Source organism: Oryctolagus cuniculus, chromosome 16, assembly GCF_051225735.1.
Source record: "Oryctolagus cuniculus isolate XC-2025 breed Fujian yellow rabbit chromosome 16, ASM5122573v1, whole genome shotgun sequence".
Taxonomy (NCBI): domain Eukaryota; kingdom Metazoa; phylum Chordata; class Mammalia; order Lagomorpha; family Leporidae; genus Oryctolagus; species Oryctolagus cuniculus.
In genome coordinates, this window is record NC_142882.1 from 237,021 (window position 1) to 257,125 (window position 20,105).

The 20,105-nt window shown below is 69.6% G+C and overlaps 3 protein-coding genes across 3 annotated transcripts; 2 read left to right on the forward strand and 1 right to left on the reverse strand.

Annotated features, from left to right (window-relative positions):
* Positions 1-88: 88 nt before the first annotated feature.
* Positions 89-4,306, reverse strand: CIMAP1D (CIMAP1 family member D). The gene is made up of 4 exons (XM_070058438.2): positions 4,070-4,306; positions 2,415-2,522; positions 1,912-2,025; positions 89-1,088 (listed from the first exon to the last, which is right to left on the reverse strand). Exons 1-4 carry the CDS (start codon positions 4,194-4,196, stop codon positions 604-606), a joined length of 834 nt encoding a protein of 277 aa, XP_069914539.2. The 5' UTR covers positions 4,197-4,306; the 3' UTR covers positions 89-603.
* Positions 4,307-12,090: 7,784 nt separating this feature from the next.
* MADCAM1 (mucosal vascular addressin cell adhesion molecule 1) lies at positions 12,091-14,766 on the forward strand. The gene is made up of 5 exons (XM_070058436.2): positions 12,091-12,242; positions 12,331-12,603; positions 12,747-13,064; positions 13,699-14,268; positions 14,535-14,766. Exons 1-5 carry the CDS (start codon positions 12,182-12,184, stop codon positions 14,648-14,650), a joined length of 1,338 nt encoding a protein of 445 aa, XP_069914537.2. The 5' UTR covers positions 12,091-12,181; the 3' UTR covers positions 14,651-14,766.
* Positions 14,767-15,377: 611 nt separating this feature from the next.
* TPGS1 (tubulin polyglutamylase complex subunit 1) lies at positions 15,378-18,370 on the forward strand. The gene is made up of 2 exons (XM_008253863.5): positions 15,378-15,763; positions 17,642-18,370. Exons 1-2 carry the CDS (start codon positions 15,393-15,395, stop codon positions 18,177-18,179), a joined length of 909 nt encoding a protein of 302 aa, XP_008252085.3. The 5' UTR covers positions 15,378-15,392; the 3' UTR covers positions 18,180-18,370.
* The last annotated feature ends 1,735 nt before the right edge of the window (positions 18,371-20,105 follow it).

A 20,105-nucleotide genomic window follows, 5' to 3' on the forward strand; every position in this document is an offset into this window, starting at 1 on the left:
GGGGGGAGGGGTGTCTGCGTCCACATCTGGACCCGGGGGCTCTCCTGAGCCCTCCCTTCGGTGTCCCCGCGAGGCTCCCACCTGGTCTGCCAGGCCTCCCAGGCCCTGGGGCCCCTCCAGAGGTCCCCTGCAGACCCCTGGGCGGGCAGAGCTGCACAGTGGGTAGACACACTCAGGAGCCGTGTTTGTGAGCCGAGCCCGCAGGTGTGGAGCGGAAATTTATTGGCGGCAGCTCTAGAGGGTGTGCAGGAACGGGATCTGTGTCTGGGCCCCGGGTGCCGCGGGGACAGACACCGAGTTCTGGGACACAGGAAGCCGTCTCCAGGCAGCCGCACGGGGTCAGGGTGTCCCTTTCCCCGCCTGGCCCGGCCTGGAGTGACCCAGGGAGGAAACTGGGGCATTGAGAGGAGACTTGCCCTGCACCCTGCCCGGCCACAGGGCCACAGGGCCACAGCCCCCAGGGGCCAGAGGATGGGAAACCGGAGAGACCTGGGGCAGGTCAGAGGATGGGAAGAGACGGCTTCTCCCCCGCGCCCGCCCGGCCCCTCTGAGCCCCCAGCCCCAGCCCGGCCCCCATCACAACGCAGAAGAGGGATGGGCCTGTCAGGGCGTGGTGGCTGCAGCCATAGTGGCCGCCCGACGTGAGTGGCGGATGCCCATGGTGTAGGCGGGGGCCCTGGCTTTGTTCACGGTGACCTGCTCGGGGCTGTGGCTGCCGGGGCCCGGGGTCTCCTCCGGGGGCCGCGGGGGGCGGGGCCTCCCCAGCATGGTGAAGGCCGGCGGGCGGCCCCGGTAGGTGCTGGGGTCTGGGCTGTCATACTGGCCAGGGCCGGGCGTGGCTGCGGGGTCCTGTGGGGGCCGGGCAGGGCGCGTGCGGCCCACCACCGTGTAGCTGGGACTGCTGGTCTTGGTGAGGACTTGCGAGCCCCAGAGAGGGGGCATGGTGTAGGCGTTGGGCGCTGGGGCCGCAGCGTCCAGGGGCCTCAGGCGGAGGCGGGGGCCCAGGGTGAAAGCTGGGGGTGTCCGCTGGCGCATAGGGGGCACCTTCTCGGGGCTGTAGGCCCCAGGGCCTGGCGTCACCTCCAGACCTGCAGAGTGGGGAAGGAGGGCTGGCCCTGGTCCCTGCGTGGCTCCCAATGCCCACAGCATCCTCCAGCTCAGGGCATCCCCTCTCCATCCTCCACGCTCAAGGCCAGTTCTCCAGGCCTGCGGCCCGAGCCCACCCTCAGGCAGGCCTCTCCCCATCCCTCCTCCAGCCCCCTGCTCCCCGGCTGCCTCCCCACACCCTCGCTCTGGACAGTGGTCCCAGCCCCTCCTGGGAGTGCCAGCCGGGCTCTTCCTTTTGCTCCAGACAGAACCACACTGAAGGCGGGTGGTCCCCTAGGTCTAACTCCACCACCGGGGGGTCCCAGAGATAAGGAGGACGTGTCCAATCCGCTCCGACTCCCAGCAGCTGACTGGGTGCACGTGTGTGAGTGGACGGGGGTGGTGGACGGATGGGAACGCAGATGTAGAAGTGCGTGGCTGGGTGGCTCAGCTCGTGCCCGAGAGGAGGGCGGAGGTGGGTTCCATCCGGTGGGTGGGTGGGTGGATGGATGATGGTGGATGGATGGGTGGGTGGGTGATGGATGGATGGGTGGGTGGATGGATGATGGGTGGATGGATGGGTGGGTGGGTGATGGATGGATGGGTGGGTGGGTGATGGATAGGGGGGCAGATGGGCGGATGACCAGGTAGATTCACAAATGTTTATGTGTGCACAGGGCTCTCACACCGTGGCCCACCCGCTTGCCCAGTCCGTGCCCACTCCTGCGGTCCTGGGGTCCCCTGTGGGCACCCGAGTTCCTTGTGGGTCCCTTGGAGGCTCCCCGGAACTGCAGAGGGGCGCGGACGCCGGGAGCGGGCACTCACCCCGACACCTGCCCCGGCCCTGCATGGAGTAGGCGGGAGCGCAGCTGCGGCCGAAGCGCGTCACTCTCGGGTCCAAGAAGTAGGCGGGCCCTGGGCTGAAGTCTGGGGGAGGTGCTGGGGAGAGGAGGGCGTCCTGAGGCGCCTGCGCGGTGGACGCCGACAGGACCGATGGCGGCTCGCGGCCCAGGCCGCGGTCGTGCTGACCCGATCACTGCCCGGGCCGCTGCCCCCGAAACGGCCTGCTGGGCGGGAGTGAGACCCCGGCCGTGCCCCAGACCCAGCCCACGGGGGAGGCTGAGGGAGGTGCAGGTACGTGCAGGTACGCCCGCACGTGCCGACCTGGATGGGGAAACTGAGGCAGGGCCTTAGCGGCTCCGCCCCCTCTCTGCCGGCCCCGCCCACTCCCACCTCACTCACCTGCTGCCTGGGACTCGGAGGTGAGGAGACCCAGAGAGGCCCACGGGAGAGGCCGCCCCGCCCCAGCCCCCCGCCCCGGGCCTTACCCTCACTGGGCCTCCCGGCCAGCGAGAAGGCCGGGCTGGCCGCCCTGGTGCAGTCGTGTTTGATGAAGCCCACGGTGGACGGCAGAACGTACAGTCCCGGCCCCCGGGCTGCAAGACAAGGCCCTGGTCACCCCTGGGCGGGCCCGGCCCCTGCCCAGGCTCCTGTCCTCCCCCCCAGGGCAGGGGGCAGTGGACATCTGCCCTCAGGGACAAACTGAAGCCCCCCATTGTGAGTCACTGTGGAGTCACAGAGAGAGGGGTGCAGTCTACACAGCAGCCCCTGCCTGGGGAGGTCGAGTACAGTGAGGGCTGTCAGGAAGGGAAACTGAGGCCCGAGTGCAGAGGGGTCCCCACGCACACAGACGACACCATCACTCACTGCCACTGTCACACACACAGTGTCACCATCACTCACTGCCACTGTCATACACAGTCACATCACTCAGACAACACCGTCACTCACTGTCACTGTCACGCACAGTGTCACCATCACTCAGACAACACCGTCACTCACTGCCACTGTCACACACACAGTGTCACCATCACTCAGATGACACCATCACTCACACACTGTCACATACTCTCACTCATTGTCACACACTGTCACCATCACTCACAGACGATACTGTCACTGCCATATACACTCTGTCACACTCACACAGATGCTGTCACACACACTGTCACCATCACAGACGACACTGTCACACACAGACACTGTCACCATCACACTCACACACACACACTGTCACACACACTGTCACTATCACAGACAACACTGTTACACACAGACACTGTCACCGCCACACTACACACACACTGTCACAACATGGTCACCATCACAGACAACACTGTCACACACATAGCGTCACCATCACTCACTCAGATGACACCATCACTCACAAAGACACTGTCACATACTCTCATTCATTGTCACACACTGTCACCATCACTCACAGACGATACTGTCACTGTCATATACATACTGTCACACACAGACGCTGTCACACACACTGTCACCATCACAGATGACACTGTCACACACAGACACTGTCACCATCACTCACACACACTGTCACAACACTGTCACCATCACAGACAACACTGTCACAACACTGTCACCATCACAGACAACACTGTCACACACACTGTCGCCATCACTCACAGACGACACTGTCACTGTCATACACAGTCACTCAGACACTGTCACTCAATAACACACTGTCACTGTCACTCACGCACTGTCACCCGCAATAGCCTGCCCCAGCTCCACGAGTCACAAAGCAAGGAGCTTGAGCAGGCCTGCTGTTTATAACGGGTACACTGAGGCCCAGTGGGTCCCCCTGCCCTGGCCCCTGCCTCTCGGGCTTCCTCTCAGCCTGTTCTCCCCAGCTCGGCCACATCACCGCCCACCCACTCCTCTTTGGCTGCTGCACCCCTGCCCTGACACCTGGGCAGCCCCACGATGCTACCTTCAGGCAGGTGGAGGCTGGGGGTTCCACTGCCGAGCCCACCCACTCAGGGGACAGGGAGCCTCGGGGCACAGGGGCCAGCCCCACACTCCTGCCTCCCCCTGGGAGCCCACAGCCCTCCAGAGACCCCAGCACAGGCCTCTGGAGCAGGAAGGGGTCCCCGCCCCCCCCACCCAGCATACGAACCATCCTGCTGCGTGCCCGGCTCACAGGGCGGCCTCAGGCCAGTCTCCGGAGTCAGGCGCTCGGCCAGCCGCCGGCACAGGGGTGCCGTGCACGGCCGCAGAGCAGGGTCACAGCCGAGGGTCCCCATCCTGGGCAGCAGCAGGCAGCACCCCAGGGACCAGCGCTGTCGTAGCTCCAGCGGCCACAGACCCAAGCCCAGCCAAGTCCTCAGCCCCGATCCACTGGGCAGAGCCGGGTCTCCCCACACCTCCTGCGCCCACACAGACGGCTCCTTGTGCCTCGGCAGGGCGTCCCAGGCCTGGCCAGGGCAGGCCTGGAAGTGGGCTGGGATCGGGTGTCGGCCAGGTGGCCGGAGGATCCAGGAAAGATCTGATGTCCACAGGGCAGGTCCCCTGGGAGCCGGCCTCAGGGAGCAGGAACTGCCACCCACCCCACCCCCCGCCTGTGGCCTTGCCGCGCGAGCTCACAGTTCTCAGGGAAAGCACAGGCTGAGCACCTACTGTATACCAGGCTGCTTGGGGCAGTGGGCCAGGATGGAGGGAGGCGGATGGGGCCGGGGTTCTCAGGAGGACGAGACGAAGTGGGTACAAACGCGGTCTGTGCACAGCCTCCGGGCCAGTGCAGGCCAGCTGGGCACTTGAGCCCCACGGCCCCCGCCTGTCTTATGGGGTGGGGGCATCGCAAGGCGCCGGGCAAGGGGGGGTGAGCAGGTGCAGCCGGCTCTCCAGGACCCCGCTGCCCCTGAAGCATGACACGGCATCCCTGCCTCCGCCGAGGGCTGCCTCCGGCTCAGGCACCAGGGCCTCGGCACTGCTGGGGGAGGTGCCGCTGAGACCACTCGCCCTCTACAGTGGGGAGCCCGGGGCTCCGGGGCCCCCCGGGAGACCCCAGCTTCAGGTTCAGCTTGTGGACGCAGGTGCCTCTCGGTGCTGACCAGACCCCAGCTTTCTGGGAAGCCTGGCCTTGGGACCGAGACGCAGCTCCCACAGGCCCGTGCTCTGGCCACACTGGCCCGGAGTCTGTCCCTGGAAGCCCCCGAGGCCCGAGCCCTGTGCCTGAGGCCCGGTCATGGCCCACACCCGTGCCACATGAGCCATCCACTCATTTCTGGAGCTGCTGCAGAGCCGGGCACCGGGGAGGGGGTGGGCAGACCCCGGCCAGCCTCTCCCTCCTGCCTGCAAGGCCTCTCATCGGCCGAGACCTCAGCCTTGGACACCAGAGCCAGGCAGGGGGATGAGGGCCTGCACGTGGCCCCGTCCCCCCGCGCTCAGGCCCTGGGCGGGGGACGCAGGACGCAGGGACTCCGCCCCCACGGCGCAGGCTCCCCCTCCTCATGTGCCGGGAGCCAGGACGGAGCAGCCGACACTGGAGGGGCGTGGGAGGCAGCGTGCAGCTGTCAGCACGGCCAGGCCGGCAGCCTCGCGGAGGCTCGCGCTGAGCTCCTGCGGCCAACCCCGCAGACCAGGGAGCGTTCTGGTCTCCGCACAGGGCTTCCCAGTGAGATGCAAATCTATGCAAACGCATGCAAAGAGCCGTGCAGTGACAGGTCTGGAACTGGCCTGGGGGGTGGGGAGGCCGGGTCTGGACAGCTGGGGGCCGGGCGCATGCTCGAGGGGCAGCACCACAGAGGCCGGAGCCCAGGTGCAGGGTGGCAAGCGGCAAAGGCAGTGTGGGGCGCTTCAGATGGGGACCGCCGCCACCCAGGACGGCCCGCGCCGGTGGGGAGGCCTGCGCGGCTGGAGGACGTGCGGGGAGGGCAGCGGGGGTCAGCACGGCCCTGGCCGGGGCACTCACCTCGAGTGAGGTGGGCACCACAGTGGGCTGCGGGGCAGAGCAGGGACAGCCTGGACGGTCGCTCCCCGGCGCCCTCTGGTGGCTGCAGGGAGCATGGCCCGGGGTGCGCGATGGAGGACGATGGGGGTGATGGAAGGCGATGGGGGTGATGGAAGGCGATGGGGGGTGAGTCACTGGCTTCAGCGGTGACAGCTTCCTTCAGGCCAGCGAGGCAGGTCCCGGGGTGGTGCAGGGGTCTGCAGCTGACGCTCTGTGAGCCAGTGGTTACAGTGGGCCCAGCCCCTCACCCCCGCTGGGAAACTCACCAACCCCATGTGTAACTTGGGATTTTCTGTTAGTCATACGGAAAACAGAAAACAAGCAAAATCGATTTTTTTCCCACAAGGATTTATCTGAAAGGCAGTTACAGACACAGAGAGAGAGAGGTCTTCCATCCGCTGGCTCCCTCTCCAAATGGTCGCAATGCCTGGGGCTGAGCCAGGCAGAAGCCAGGAGCCGGGAGCTTCTTCTGGGTCTCCCACGCAGATGCAGGGGCGCAAGGACTCGGGCCATCTTCCACGGCTTTCCCAGGCCACAGCAGGGAGCTGGATCGGAAGCGGAGCAGCCGGGACTCGAACAGGCACCCAGATGGGATGCAGGTGGTGGTTCTACCTGATACGGCACAGCACCGGCCCCACAAAATCAATTTTATTTACCCCATTATGTCCAAAATATTGTACTTTCAGCTTACAAAGTGACCGCTATGCCCACACTAAGTGTTCAGAATCAGGCATGAGCCCTCGGTCTGACAGTCTTGGTCAGACACCACTGACCCTCGCGCTCAGGGGCCCCGAGGGGACGGCCTTTCCACCCGGCACTGACCCCCAGGGGTCGCAGCCGGGGTGACTCCACCCAGGGACACCAGACTGCGGGCCCGAGACGGTGGGCGCTGCGGTCCTGCAGAGCCGCGGACACCAGGCCACACCCCCACGGTGCCAAGCGTGTGCAGGGGCGGTCAGCAGTGTCCTCGTGACAACCACATCACAGACCTGTCCCCAGTTCACGGAGGAGGCCGAGGCCCAGCAGGAGGCCCGCAGGGTGCATGCCGGCTCCCACGTGCTCGCCCCGTCCCCCGGCACATCTGCTCCGGAAGTGGCCGCTGTGGCACTGCTGCCGTGGCCGACCCGAGGCCCCGCACCCTGAGAGGCACACGCTGGCCGGGGCGGGGCCTCCCCTGGGACCCGGCTTCTCGGATGCCCTGTTGTTTTCCGTCCCTGGCACACAGGGGCAGCCAAGGCCTCCAGCCTCCCGTGTCAGCCCCCGCTCGGCCCCCGCGACACCGCGATCCGTCCCATGATCCGTCACGTCCCGGCTCCCCGGGGAGCATTCACACCGCCCCGCGCCTCCGCCGGCCCCTGACTCACGCTCACGCGCCTGTGTGGCCGCCAGGCTCCACAAGACAGGCTTGTTCTGCCCGGGCCCCCCCCCCCGCCCTCCCAGGAAGAGCCGGCTGTGCGGAGCAGCGGGCACTAAGGCGGCTCTCTCGCTGCACTGGGCACCCAGCCCAAGTCCAGCAGGTCACGTTCCATGGGCGAGAACACAGGGGACCGGGGGACAGCCTGGTCACTGAGGGTCTGGGGGACAGCCTGGTCACTGAGGGTCGGGGGTACAGCCTGGTCACTGAGGGTCAGGGGGGACAGCCTGGTCACCGAGGATCTATGGGGGACAGCCTGGTCACTGAGGGTCTGGGGGGGACAGCCTGGTCACTGTGGGTCAGGGAGGACAGCCTCGTCACTGAGGGTTGGAGGGGACAGCCTGGTCACTGAGGGCCCAGTGGGGACAGCCTGGTCATTGAGGGTCGGGGGGACAGCCTGGTCACCGAGGGTCTAGGGGGGACAGCCTGGTCACTGAGTGTCTGGGGGGGACAGCCTGGTCACTGTGGTTCGGGGGGGACAGCCTGGTCACTGAGGGTCGGGGGTACAGCCTGGTCACTGAGGGTCGGAGGGACAGCCTGGTCACTGAGGGTTGGAGGGGACAGCCTGGTCACTGAGGGCCCACTGGGGACAGCCTGGTCACTGAGGGTCGGGGGGACAGCCTGGTCACTGAGGGTTGGAGTGTACAGCCTGGTCACTGTGGGTCGGGGAGGACAGCCTGGTCACTGAGGGTCAGGGGGGACAGCCTGGTCACTTAGGGTCGGGAGGACAGCCTGGTTTCTGAGGGCCCAGTGGGGACAGCCTGGTCATTGAGGGTCGGGAGGACAGCCTGGTCACTGAGGGCCCAGTGGGGACAGCCTGTTCATTGAGGGTCAGGGGGACAGCCTGGTCACTGAGGGTCAGGGGGACAGCCTGGTCACTGAGGGTCGGGGGGGACAGCCTGGTCACTGAGGGTCGGGGGACAGCCTGGTCACTGAGGGTCATTGGGGGGACAGCCTGGTCACTGAGGATCGGGTGGACAACCTTGTCACTGAGGGTTGGGGGGACAGCCTGGTCACTGAGGGTCATTGGGGGGACAGCCTGGTCATTGAGGGTTGGGGGGGACAGCCTGGTCACCAACGGTCGGGGGGGACAGCCTGGTCCCTGAGGGCCCTGGGGTGGGGGACAGCCTGGTCACTGAGGGTGTGGAGGCCACAGGGGGTCCCAGCAGGTCCTCTGGTGCCTCCCCCTGCCCTTCAAGTGAGTGCCTGTGTCCACTGAGCCCGGGACCGCCCCCAGCCTCCGGGCTACCTGCTGCAGGTGCCCATCCCCTCGCTGCCCCTTCTCCCGTCCGGCCCCACCTCTCCCCTCGCCCACCGCCTGTCCCCGGCCTCAACAGGGCACTGAAGTGGTGCGTGGCAGCCGGCATGGGTGCTCACAGGGCCCTGAGGCTGGGCTGTGACCCTGCAGGGAGTGGCGGGGCCTGGGGCTGTGCTGCGGTCTCACTCCCCCACCCCACTTCCGGTCTGGGCTTAGGACTGCAGGTGCCCTCAGCAGGTGTCTGCGCACCTGGCTCTGAGACCTCGGGTCACCTAAAATAGGGCAGGACGCACGTGGGCACCCAGAGCAGACCCTCACCCGGAGCAGGGGCCCGACATGCCCGCCCCCACCCTCACACCAGGATGGGGGACCCGACATGCCCGCCCCCACCCTCACACCAGGATGGGGGACCCGACATGCCCGCCCCCACCCTCACCCGAAGCAGGGGGCCGACATGCCCGCCCCCACCCTCACATTGGGCTGGGGGTCCCGATCGGCCCCGGGTTGCGACCCTGCTTCCGAAGCGCAGTTGGAAGCCACAGGGCGAGGAGGAGGAGGGAGACAAAGCCCGGCGGAGGCACCGAGCGACCCCCGGACCCCGGACCCCGGACCCCGGACCCCCGCGCCGCCCAGGGAGGTGAACTGCGCGTGCTGCATTATGGGCCACGGGAAGGTGGGAGTTGCGGTCCGTGGTGCCGGGGGTGGGGGCGCCCCCGCCCCGCGAGAACTAGGCGCCAGAGGGGCCATGGGAGCACCGCCCTGAGGCCAAATGGGGGCGCGGGCCTGGCTGGGGTGCCCCGCCCCCATGCCCCGCCCCTGACAGGCCGCACCCACCCTCGACACCCCCGAGGTGCTGCTGACCGCTATCGGGACGCAGCTGCTCACGCCGCATGCGCAGTGGGTCCCGGAGGACGTCCCACCACGTAGAGTCCACGCAGGTCCTGGGGCCGGGACTCCCACACCTTCAGCGCCCCGGATTGTGACCTAACCGCTCCGCAGTGGACAGTGCGGACCTGGCCCAGCCCCTGGCTCTGCCCCTCCCCTCCCCAGGGCCCTGCACAGCTCAGGATGGGGCCCAGCTGCGGGTGGGCCCTGGCGGGGTCTGGAGGGGGGCGGCGTCTCTGGTAGGAGATGGGAGGAGGGGGAAGAGAGGTGCACCCGGCTGCCAGGTGGTGACAAAACTTTGGGTGTGAGGGCTGGGCCGTGGGCATGGGGGACAGCAGGCTGAGGCCATACCCAGGTACCCATCCCATCCCTGCACCCACTTGAACCCCGCCCTGTCCTTGTGGCGCTCAGGACATGGTGGCCTCAGGGCCCCTGGACAAGGCTGTCAGGCCCGCATGGCCAGACCCGCCCCCTGCAGAGGCCACTGTCCCAGCTGACCCTTCACCCACAAGGGCCCCCCAAGGTCCCTAGCTGCCTATCCACACCTCCCACGGGACAGGTATGTGGGCACCAGAGGCCAGAGCCGGCCACCAGCAGGCTTGTGGTCAGGGACCACTGAGCTCCCCTGGGCTAGATGCCCAGTGCCCGGCACCAGCCTGGTGGGCAGCCCCCAGGGCCTGCAGGGAGGAGCCCCCTGGGACCAAGGACTCCCTCCGGCCCAGGTGGCCGTCTAGGGTGCTTCCCCCAGAACCTGACACAGAGCCAGCCCAGCTTCAGCCAGCCCACTGACACCAGCGGCTGCTCCCGCGTCCTACGCTTCTAGCCACCCGTGACGCCTCCTTGGCTCAGACAGGCGCAATGGCCACCCCTGGTTTTGCCAAGGCACGTTAAGCGTGGCAGAGGGAGGGAGAGGCACCCAGGTCCACCCCACACACACACTGGCTCGTCAGACCCACGGGGCGTTGGGTGCCAGGGCGAGCAGGCCCTGCCCTCACAAGGCACCCGGCCACCCCAAAGCTGACCGGTGTGGGGGGGGTGACTCGCCAGGGCTGGAGGGGGCACACAGCTCCGAGGCCATGGGGGAAGACAGGATGGGGGTCTCCAGGGAGGCCTGGGGGCTTCCTGGGGCAGGACAATGGGGGAAGACAGGACGGGGGTTCTCCAGGGAGGCCTGGGGGCTTCCTGGGGCAGGACAATGGGGGAAGCCAGGATGGGGGTTCTCCAGGGATGCCTGGGGGCTTCCTGGGGCAGGACAATGCCAGGAAGGGGGGCCAGTGCCCTGAGGAAGCCCAGGTTGAGGCCCCCAGGTGCAGGCAGGAAGCGTGGAATAAACGCAGGCACAGAAGCACTGGGTTCCTCACCCCCCCCTGCCTCGCCCCTGCCCCTCTCCCCCCCTCGCCTCCACCTCCAGCGCTCCCCCATGCCCCTGCCACTGCCATGTACCCCGGAGGGCTCCTTGTCACGCAGGGCGCCCCTAACAAACCCCAGGAACCCAGACCTGCAGGGCACTGGGCCCGGGGACCCAGGGCCCAGGAGAGCTGGGGGCACGCCCTGCGTGGGCCTCGGCAGCCTGGCGCCCTGACCCTTCCCCGCCTGCCCCCGGGCAGCAGGAAGCAAGACAGGGGCTGGGAAGTGGCCCATTCACCGGCCTGCTGCCCCCAGCCCGGGTTAAGGGCCCAGCTTCCCGGGCAGGGCCCGCACCTCCGGCCCAGAGAGGGTCCACCTTGAGTCGGCCTTCCTGTGGCTGGCCTCTTCGTGTGGCCTTCCCGGCACCGCTGGGCACGACGGTGGGGGGGGGGGCCTCTGGTGTCCCTCCCAGCTCCCCCCCCTCAGCCTGGGTTCTGTCCAGAATCAGACGGCCATGCCTGGAGACTGCATCCCCCACCCCCACCGCCAAGGAACCAGAGTGCAAGCCAGGAGCACTCCCCTGGCTGCGTCCTGCCGGCCTGCTGGGGTGGCGGTGCCCCCGGCCTGGTTCAGGGCAGAGGGTACCTGTGACAGCTGACAAAGCGACTGGGGGCGACCACAGAGGGTAGGGGACACACGGGAGGGGGAGGTGACCCACAAGAGGGGCAGACAACCCGCAGGAGGGGAGCTGGGCGGAACCGGAGCGAGGCTGGAGCAGTCCAGAGGGCGTGGGCAGGACAGGGCCCTGGCGCCCCCGTGGCCACGCAGGGGTCCGCCTACCTCCAAGCCTGCCACGCAGGGCCAGCGCCAGCGGCAGGTGTGGGTCAGGGAGGGCTCCAGGCTGCCGCAGGAGCAAGCTCAGGGAGAGTGGTGACCCCCTTCCTGAGAGAGACCGCAGCCTCGGAACGCGCCCCCTCCCCGGGGGACGCCGCCCCGGGACTCTCGCCCCCCACCCGCCGAGCCCCGGCAGGGTTGCTCGCGGCCGCCCCCGCACGGCCACCCAGGGTAGTGCAGGCAGACGGCCGTCGGGGCGGCGCTGACCGCGGCGGGCCTCCAGCCCCCTCGGCCTTCCGCCTGGCGACCTCCGCCGCCCCCACCCACCGGGCTTCCGCTGCCTCAAAGCCACGCTTGGAGTCGCCCAGGCTTTCCCGCCCCGTCGGCTTGGACGCCGGCCCGGGCCCCCCCCCACCCCGCATCACTGGACCGCAGCCTCCAGGGTCGGGGGTCAGCCCGGGGAAAGCCCTAGGGGCGGAGGGCAGGAGCGTGGGGCGCCGCTATTTAAGGCAGGCCGCCCACGCCCGGGCACAGGGCCGCCATGGGGCCGAGCGCCGCCCTGCTGCTGGCGGGGTCGCTGGGGCTGCTGCGCGCGGGGGGCGGTAAGCGGGTCGGGGGTCGCGGAGGCGGCGGGGCGGGGGCGGGCGCGAGGGGCCTTGCGGCCCGAGCTCAGAGGCACCGTCGCCGCAGGCCAGCCCCTGCGGGTGGAGCCCTCGGAGCCCGTGGTGGCGGTGGCTGTGGGCGCGTCTCAGCGGTTCAACTGCAGCCTAGCGTGCGCCGACGGCGCTGCGGCCGACGTGCGTTGGCGGGGTCTGGACACCAGCCTGGGCGCGGTGCAGTCGGCTGTGGGCAGGAGCACGCTCACCGTGCACCGCGCCTCGCCCGCGGCGGCCGGCACGCACGTGTGCGTGGGCTCCTGCGGGGACCTCACCTTCCAGCGGACCGTGCAGCTCGTGGTTTACGGTGAGCGCGCACCCCAGCCCCACCCCGTGCGGGCCTGGCCCAGGGCCGGCTCCCCCTGGGAGCCCTCCGGGAGGCCCCTGCCTCCTCCAGGGCCGGGGCCCTTCCGCCCGGCACGGTCCTGACCTCTGGGCTCTCACCCACAGCCTTTCCCGACGAGCTGACCGTGTCCCCGCCGGCACTGGTGCCCGGGCAGGACCTGCAGGTGGCCTGCACGGCCCACAACGTCACCCCCTGGCACCCCGACTTCCTCTCCTTCTCCCTGCTCGCTGGGGGCCAGGAGCTGGAGGGGGCCGAGGCCCTGGGCCTGGAGCTGGGCCCCGAGGAGGAGGAGGAGCTGCTGTTCCACGTGACGGAGCGCTGGCGGCTGCCGGCCCTGGGGACCCCCGGCCCGCGGGCCCTGCGCTGCCAGGCCACCATGAGGCTGCAGGGCCTGGAGCTGAGCCGGGCCCGGGACATCCCAGGTGAGCCCGCCCGGGTTCACCAGGACATGGGCACAGCCTGGCCCTGCCCTGTGCCCAGCTGGGAAGTGCACGGGGCCCTCCTTGTAGCGCCCAGGGGTTGTGTCACCTCGTGTCCTCGTGGGGAACCTGTGGGGAGAAGGGACTGCAGCTTCAGTCTGCCCCTGTGGCAGCAGTGGGCAGTGGTCACCACGCAGCCCTCATGGCTCCCACCTGCCTCTGGCCAGAGCCCCTGCTCCGCGCCCTGGCTCTCCCCTCCCCTGGATGGGGGCCCTGGTTCCCAGCACAGAGCTCCGGCGAGGCCATGGGGAAGGGGCTCGGGGGACGGGAGGGGGACACAGGGGATGAGTGGGAGCCCCCCACCTCCTCTTCCCCCCACCCCCAGTGGCAAGGGCTGGCCAGGGCACAGCCCCTCTGCGCACAGGGAGGCTGGCCACTCTGGTCCCTTGTTCAAGGGAGGGAACTGAGGCCCGGGGAGACCAAGCAGCAGCCTGGCCCCCGCCCCCAGCCGGGATACCTGCGGTGGACCAGATGGTCCTGAGAGGAGCCTCCCAGGGATTTTGACCCAACCCCTGGCCCACACTGGGTCGCTGGCCTGGGGCAGCCGGGAGAGCAAACGGCTACTCTTTCTTTCCAGTCCTGCACGGCCAGACCACCTTGAAGACCCCAGGGCCGACCTCGCCCGAGCCTCCGGATCCAGGACCCCAGGAGCACCCCAACCAGACGTCCCGGGAGCCCCTCCACCCAATCTCCCCAAAGCCTCTAGACCCATACTCCCCCAACCCGACCCCTCAGAAGCCCCCCGACCAGACGACGTCCCAGGAGCCCCCCGACCCAATTTCCCCAAAGCCTCCAGACCCATACTCCCCCAACCCGACCCCTCGGAAGCCCCCCGACCTGACTTCCTGGGAGCCCCCCGACATGGCCTCCCCCGCAGGGACCTGCCGCCCCAAGATCCTCCAGGCGCCCCAGCCCTCGGCAGCGAAGGCGCACCTGGAGCTGCTGTGCGAGGTGGCCTGCGGCCCTGGCGTGGCCGTGCACTGGACCCTGGCCCCGGGGGGCCTGGCAGCCTACGAGAGGACCGAGGCTGGGGCCCGGGCCTGGCTGAGGGTGCCCCTGACCAGGGACAGCCCCGAGGGCTGGTTCCAGTGTCGCATGGAGCCAGGGGGCCAGGTGGCCAGCCTGTATGTCCGCGGCCGGCAGGAAGGTGAGTGCTGGCCCGGCAGTGGGGAGAGGGCGGCCAGGGAAGGGGCAGCCGGGGCCCTGCCGCTGACCAGGGCCGCCCCGAGAGCCGGGGAGCCGCGGGCTCTGAGCTTCGTGGCCGCGGAGCGCCTGCCCCTGCTGTCTGACCCCGAGGCCCAGTGCAAGGGGGCGGTCAGCTTCCGGGGAGGCTGTGCCCCCAGGAACCCCGGGGCGGGGGCAGAGGGGACGACGCGCTCCGCCCTGATCGACCCCTTTGTTTTGCTCCTGCAGCCGCGAGGCCGCCCCTGGCCCTGTGGACCAGCGGCCTGGCGCTGGCGCTGCTGCTGCTGCTGGCTGCCCTCGCCAGCCACCTGCGGAGACGCTGCCGCCGCCCCGCCCCGCGGTGAGGACCCCGCCCGCCAGGTCCTCCGAGGGCTGCGGTGACCCTTCCCCGGCGGCCGCGCCCGGCCTCCCCAGCTGGAATAAAGGCCCGTGGGTCCGGCCATGACGTCTCCTAAGGGTCTGGGGTCGCCAGGGGAGGGCACGCTGCAGCGCGGAGCGTGGTAGCCTGCTAGGCCGGGGCGGGGGGGGGGGGGGGCGCCAGCCTCGAGAGGACGCCCAGCCCGAAGGCTCCGGAGTCTACAAGAGTTAGGGTCGCAAGGAGCGCGGCGTGAGGGGCCCCCTAGGCGGTAGAACCTGGGCCAACATCCTGCCGGCAGCCGGGAGACTCCAGCGGACCCCCAGGCCCGCTGCAGGGGGCTGAGGAGGGCGTCCCCCCGGGGTGAGCCCTTCAGACGCAGGCACGGTTGGGCGAAGGTCGGCTGAGCTCGCCCCGAACACGGAGGCCCAGGGCCGCAGGCCGCACTCAGTCCCCGGGTTGGGGAGTGTCCAGTGCCCGGCTTCCCTGGGAACCAGCGAGATCGGTTGCTAGGAGACCCTGCCACTAAAGGGCTTGCCCCTCACCAAGATGGCGACCAGGCCGGCTTCATGCCAGAAATGAAGCCTTTCCCAGGAAGCCATTTTGGAATCTGGCAAGATTCATGTTGCGCGCCCAGAGGGGGGCGTCGTTGAGGAGCTGGGAAAAGCGGGGAAGCGAGCCTTCCGCCCTTAACAAAGATGGCCTCCCGGGGCTTCCGCGCTCTGTGAAACATGGCGGAGCTTCCGGTCCCGCTGCCCTCCGCGACCATGGCGGCGGTGGAGAAGCGGCGGCCGGCGGCATCGACGGCCAGTTTCGCGGACAGCGGCCGGCCATCGGTGTCCCGCGCGGCGGCGGCGGCCGAGAGCGAGGAGGACTTTCTGCGGCAGGTCGGCGTGACGGAGATGCTGCGCGCGGCCCTGCTGAAAGTGCTGGAGGCGCGGCCCGAGGAGCCCATCGCCTTCCTGGCGCACTACTTCGAGAACATGGGCCTGCGCTCGCCTACGAACGGCGGCGCCGGGGAGCCCCCGGGCCAGCTCCTGCTGCAGCAGCAGCGCCTAGGCCGCGCGCTGTGGCACCTTCGCCTGGCTCACCACTCGCAGAGGTGCGCGGCGGGCGGCCCGGCGGGCGGCCGGACTACAACTCCCAGGGTGCCCCGCGCGGCTCCCCCGCTCTGGTGGGCGCGCGAGGCGTGCTGGAAGCTGCTGGGGGTCGGGGTGGGTTTCGCCGTGTGTGAGGCCTCGTGTGGCTCAGTTTCCCCTTGCCCTTGGCTTTGAAGGCGGCCTCATAGCCCAGGGAGGGCGGGGCCCGGACGCCCCTTCCTGCGGAGGGGACGGGGCGGGGGGCCGGGAGGGTCCTGCCCCCCTGAGGGGTGCGGGGCCCGCAGGTGTCTGGAGTAGGTTGGGTGGGGGCGACGGCGCCGCCCGGTGTCCGCTGTCTGCTAGGGCCTCCAGGGGACCGACAGCTGGTCACTGCCAGGCTCCTGGGGACGGACAGCTGGTCACTGCCAGGTTCCTGGGGACGGACAGCTGGTCACTGCCAGGCTCCTGGGGACGGACAGCTGGTCACTGCCAGGCTCCGTGGCCCCCAAGCACAAGCAGACACCAGGTGACGCCCCCATGGCCACCAAGGGGCAGAGAGACGGCCCCTGAGGCCTTCCCGGGAGCCACGCGGGGACCCTGGTGAGGTCCGTGCCCGGCCCCAGGAGTCCCGGCCAGGGTCCCCCGCCTCGGCTCCTTCTCTGGGGCGGGCAGCGTTCCTGCCTGCACCCACCCCATGGGCACAGGGCCCACGCGCTCAGGGCGTCCTCCGCGGCTCTCCCAGGCGGCCAGCAGGGAGCAGCCGGGACCCCGGCCCAGAAGCGGCCCTTCCTAAACAGAGCAACCCCCCCCAAGCTGCTGCGTGCCCAGCTGACCCGCCCTCAGCAAGTGTCCAGCGGCCACTGTGCAGACGGGCACTAGGGCCGAGACTGGCACCCAGGCCTGCGGGGGCCACAGCTCGCTGCCTTGTCCCCCGGCCCGGGTCTCAGCCGGAGCCCCCAGCATGCTGGTCCCAGTGTCCGTGTTGGGGGGCGAGCTACATGCAGGAGGGCCCGCAGGGCTATCGCCCGGGCTCCTGGCCACATCTCCTTTGGGGGTGACTTGAGGATCCCCCGATGGACAGCGGCACTGGCTCCTGCCAGAGTGACCCCACAAGCTGGGGCAGGCGCTGGCCTCTGGTCTCACGGGGTGGCCAAGCCAGCGGGGACGCGTTGCCCAGCTGCCCCTGTCCCCGAGAGGAGGAGGGGTTTGCAGCCAGATGGGCCATCATGGAGGCCGGGCTGGGAGCCTGCCCCACGCCCGCGGTGCCGGTGGCAGGGAGGGCCAGCCCGGCATGGGGTGGGCACCTCCACAGGCCAGCCACAGAAGCAACCACAGGGCCAGGCGCATGGCCCCCGAGGAGTGGCTGTCCCTGCTCCCCGGAGCTGATCTCCCCACAGCTCCAACACCCACCCGGTCACTCCTCGGCAGGGTTGTCCGCGGGGCGGTGAGCCCGGCCTCTGCTTCCCCCGGGGCAGTGGAAGCGGCAGGGGGAGTGGAAGCGGCATCAGCTACTGAGCAGCCGGGAGGGGCCGGGCCTGGACGTGGTCGCCCCACGCGGGGGCTCATCCCAGCGTTCCAGACACAGCGCTGCGGGGCCGCAGCTCCGTGCCCTCCACAGGGGCACTCTGCACGCGAGGCTCACCCCCCGTGCACGGATGGGAGGGACCCCAGCCCTTGGGGGAGGGTCTGCGGGCTGGTGAGGAGCAGGCGCCCCCATAGACACCTGCTGTGCGCAGTGACTTGGCACCAGCTGTATGCGTCTGGCTGGGAGGAGGCGCTGCAGGGACGCGGCTAAGGGAAGGGCCTCGGGTACCACCCGGCCGAGTGCGGGGCGCGCGCGCGTGGGTGGGTGGGGGCGTGCGGGCGTCCCCGCCTCCCGTCAGCGCCCCGTCTGCCCGCAGGACCGCCTTCAACAACAACGTGAGCGTGGCCTACGACTGCCTGAGCGCCAGCGGGCGCAGGAAGCGGCCGGGGCTGGACGGGCGCACCTACAGCGAGCTGCTGCGGCGCCTCTGCCGGGACAGCGCGGCGCCCGAGGAGGCGCTGGCGCCGCTGCTGCGCAAGATCGAGTGCCGCGAGCACGAGGCCGTGCCGCTGGGCGTGTTCCGCGCCGGCATGCTCGCCTGCTTCGTGCTGCTCGAGTTCGTGGCGCAGGCGGGCGCCCTGTTCCGCCTGCTGGAGGACCCGGCGCTGGCCGTGGCGGACCGCCGCGTGGGCCAGGCCGTGCTGGACACCCTGGAGGGGGCGCTGAGCGCCGGCGATGGCAGCCCCGCGCCCGCGCACTACCTGGAGGCCGGTTCGCGCCTGGGGCCCGACAGCCTGGCCCTGGCCATGGACCGGGCCGCCGCGGGCAGGCGGCCCAGCTCCCCCATGACCCGGGACGAGTTCCTGGAGAAGGCGGCCGCGCTCTTCATCGCCAAGGTGAAGCCGGTGAGCTGAGGCCCCAGCTCAGCCCAGCTTCCTGCCCCTGCCGGGCCGGCCCCGCTGCTCCCCAGGGGGAACCAGGGCTGAGGACCGGCAGCGCCCCAGGAAGTGGACGCTGGCTCCCCACAGACCTTGGCTGTTCCCTGCTGGTCCCGCCCCACCGGCCCAGGACCCTGCTAGCTCTAATAAAACCCCCTGGAGGCTGCCCTGTGTGCGTGCTGCCCACTGCCCTGGCTGACCCTGCGTCTCCCTGTAACCCCTGGGGCGCCCTGGACTCCTGGAACCCTGCCAGCTGTCAGGAAGGGGGCAGCCAGGTGGTGGTGGTGCTGACGGGGACGGGCAGCGTCGTGTCCAGCCCAGTGCCCCACGAGGAAGGATGGGATCTGGGCCCAGGCCGCACCCCACGCTGCCGGCCGGGAGTCAGCCTGCCCCACCCCACCTGGGGAGCTGCAGCCCCTCCCTCTGGCCCTCAGGGGCCAGCCCCCCTTGCAGGCTCAGACCTCAAAAGATGGCTGCTGTTTTGTTTTTCCTTAACATTGATTTATTTGAGACAGAGGAACAGAGAGGGGGAGAGGGAGCTCTTCCGCCCGCTTGTTCCCTCCCCAAATGCCCACAGCAGCCCGGCCGGGTTCCTGGGACGTGGGTGGGGCCATCTTGGGCAGCGTGGTCACCAGGAGAGCGGCGGGGACTGGAAGTGGGCAGTCCCCGGTGGGGTGGGGCGTGGCCAGCGCCTGGGCACTCGCCGGCCTGGCTGCCCTGTCTGGAGCTGCAGAGCGCTCACACCGTGCCGCGAGATGAACCCGGGACCTCGCTCCGTGTGCCCCAAGCGTGAGGACTCCGTGAAGACGGCCAGGGGAGGCGGCGTCCTCCACACGTGGGGTCTGGGGGTTTCTAAACGCGTCCGTGTGTCTTCATCACACGCTCAGGGCCTGGACGCCTGGCCGTCTGCGTGGACGTGCCGCCAGGGCTCTGCTCCCTCGGCCAGCGCGTGACACCACATGCATCCCTTCCTCACCGGGCTGCGTGCCCCCGTCCACCTCTCCCCGCTGGCCGCCTCCTCCCAGGCTGAGCCAGAGAACAGAGCCCCCCGTCCACCTCTCCCCGCTGGCCGGCTCCTCCCAGGCTGAGCCGGAGAACAGAGCCCCCTGCCCTCTCAGTGTCCACAGCCGGGCAAGTGAGGTAGACAAACTACCCCTGTCCTGGAGGCCAGAACAGGAGGCTGGGCCAGCTGGCAGCCGGAGTGACGGACCAGGGCACCCCAGAGCTGACCCCTCTGCTCAGGGCCACTCACACCCCACCCGGCCAGGCCAGCTCTGCCCACGCCACCACCGCCACCCCGGCACCGAGCCTCTCCCTACTGCCTGCCCAGGAGCGGCCAGGCTGGGCCCAGAGGTCTGCATGTATCAGGGTCTTGGAGCAGCCCTTCCCGGCCGGGCCCCACGCCCTCTGCTTCCCTGCCTCCCTCTCACTGGGACCCATGGCTGGGGCCCTCACTCAGCTCCTCCCAGCCACACAGCCCCCCCCAGGAGCTCCCTCCCACCCTCTGGGAGGTGTAGCCCCCCCACAGAAGGCTGTCTCCCACTCTGGTAGGGGCGACACAGCCCCCCCATTAGTAGTCTCCCACCCTGAGGGAAAGTGTAGCCCCCCCATGGAAGGCTGTCTCCCACCCTCTGGTAGGTGTGCCCCCCCCCATGGAAGGCTCCCTCCCACCCTCTGGGAGGCGTGGCCCCCCCATGGAAGGCTCCCTCCCTCCCTCTGGGAGGTGTAGCCCCCCACAGAAGGCTGTCTCCCACTCTGGTAGGGGCCACACAGCCCCCCCACAGTAGTCTCCCTCCCTCTGGTAGGTGTAACTCCCCCCCATGGAAGGCTCCCTCCCACCCTCTGGGAGGTGTGGCCCCCCCATGGAAGGCTCCCTCCTTGGCTCTTCCCGAGAATCCAGCT

Coding starts and splice junctions, on each gene's coding strand:
- CIMAP1D (XM_070058438.2), bottom strand. CDS start 4,196: ATGGGGACCCTCGGCTGTGACCCTGCTCTGCGGCCGTGCACGGCACCC. Junction 2,026..2,414: donor GGCCGGGAGGCCCAGTGAGG/GTAAGGCCCGGG, acceptor TCCTCTCCCCAG/CACCTCCCCCAGACTTCAGC. Junction 1,089..1,911: donor GGGCCGGGGCAGGTGTCGGG/GTGAGTGCCCGC, acceptor CCCACTCTGCAG/GTCTGGAGGTGACGCCAGGC.
- MADCAM1 (XM_070058436.2), top strand. CDS start 12,182: ATGGGGCCGAGCGCCGCCCTGCTGCTGGCGGGGTCGCTGGGGCTGCTG. Junction 12,243..12,330: donor GCTGCTGCGCGCGGGGGGCG/GTAAGCGGGTCG, acceptor CCGTCGCCGCAG/GCCAGCCCCTGCGGGTGGAG. Junction 13,065..13,698: donor CCGGGCCCGGGACATCCCAG/GTGAGCCCGCCC, acceptor CTTTCTTTCCAG/TCCTGCACGGCCAGACCACC.
- TPGS1 (XM_008253863.5), top strand. CDS start 15,393: ATGGCGGAGCTTCCGGTCCCGCTGCCCTCCGCGACCATGGCGGCGGTG. Junction 15,764..17,641: donor CTGGCTCACCACTCGCAGAG/GTGCGCGGCGGG, acceptor GTCTGCCCGCAG/GACCGCCTTCAACAACAACG.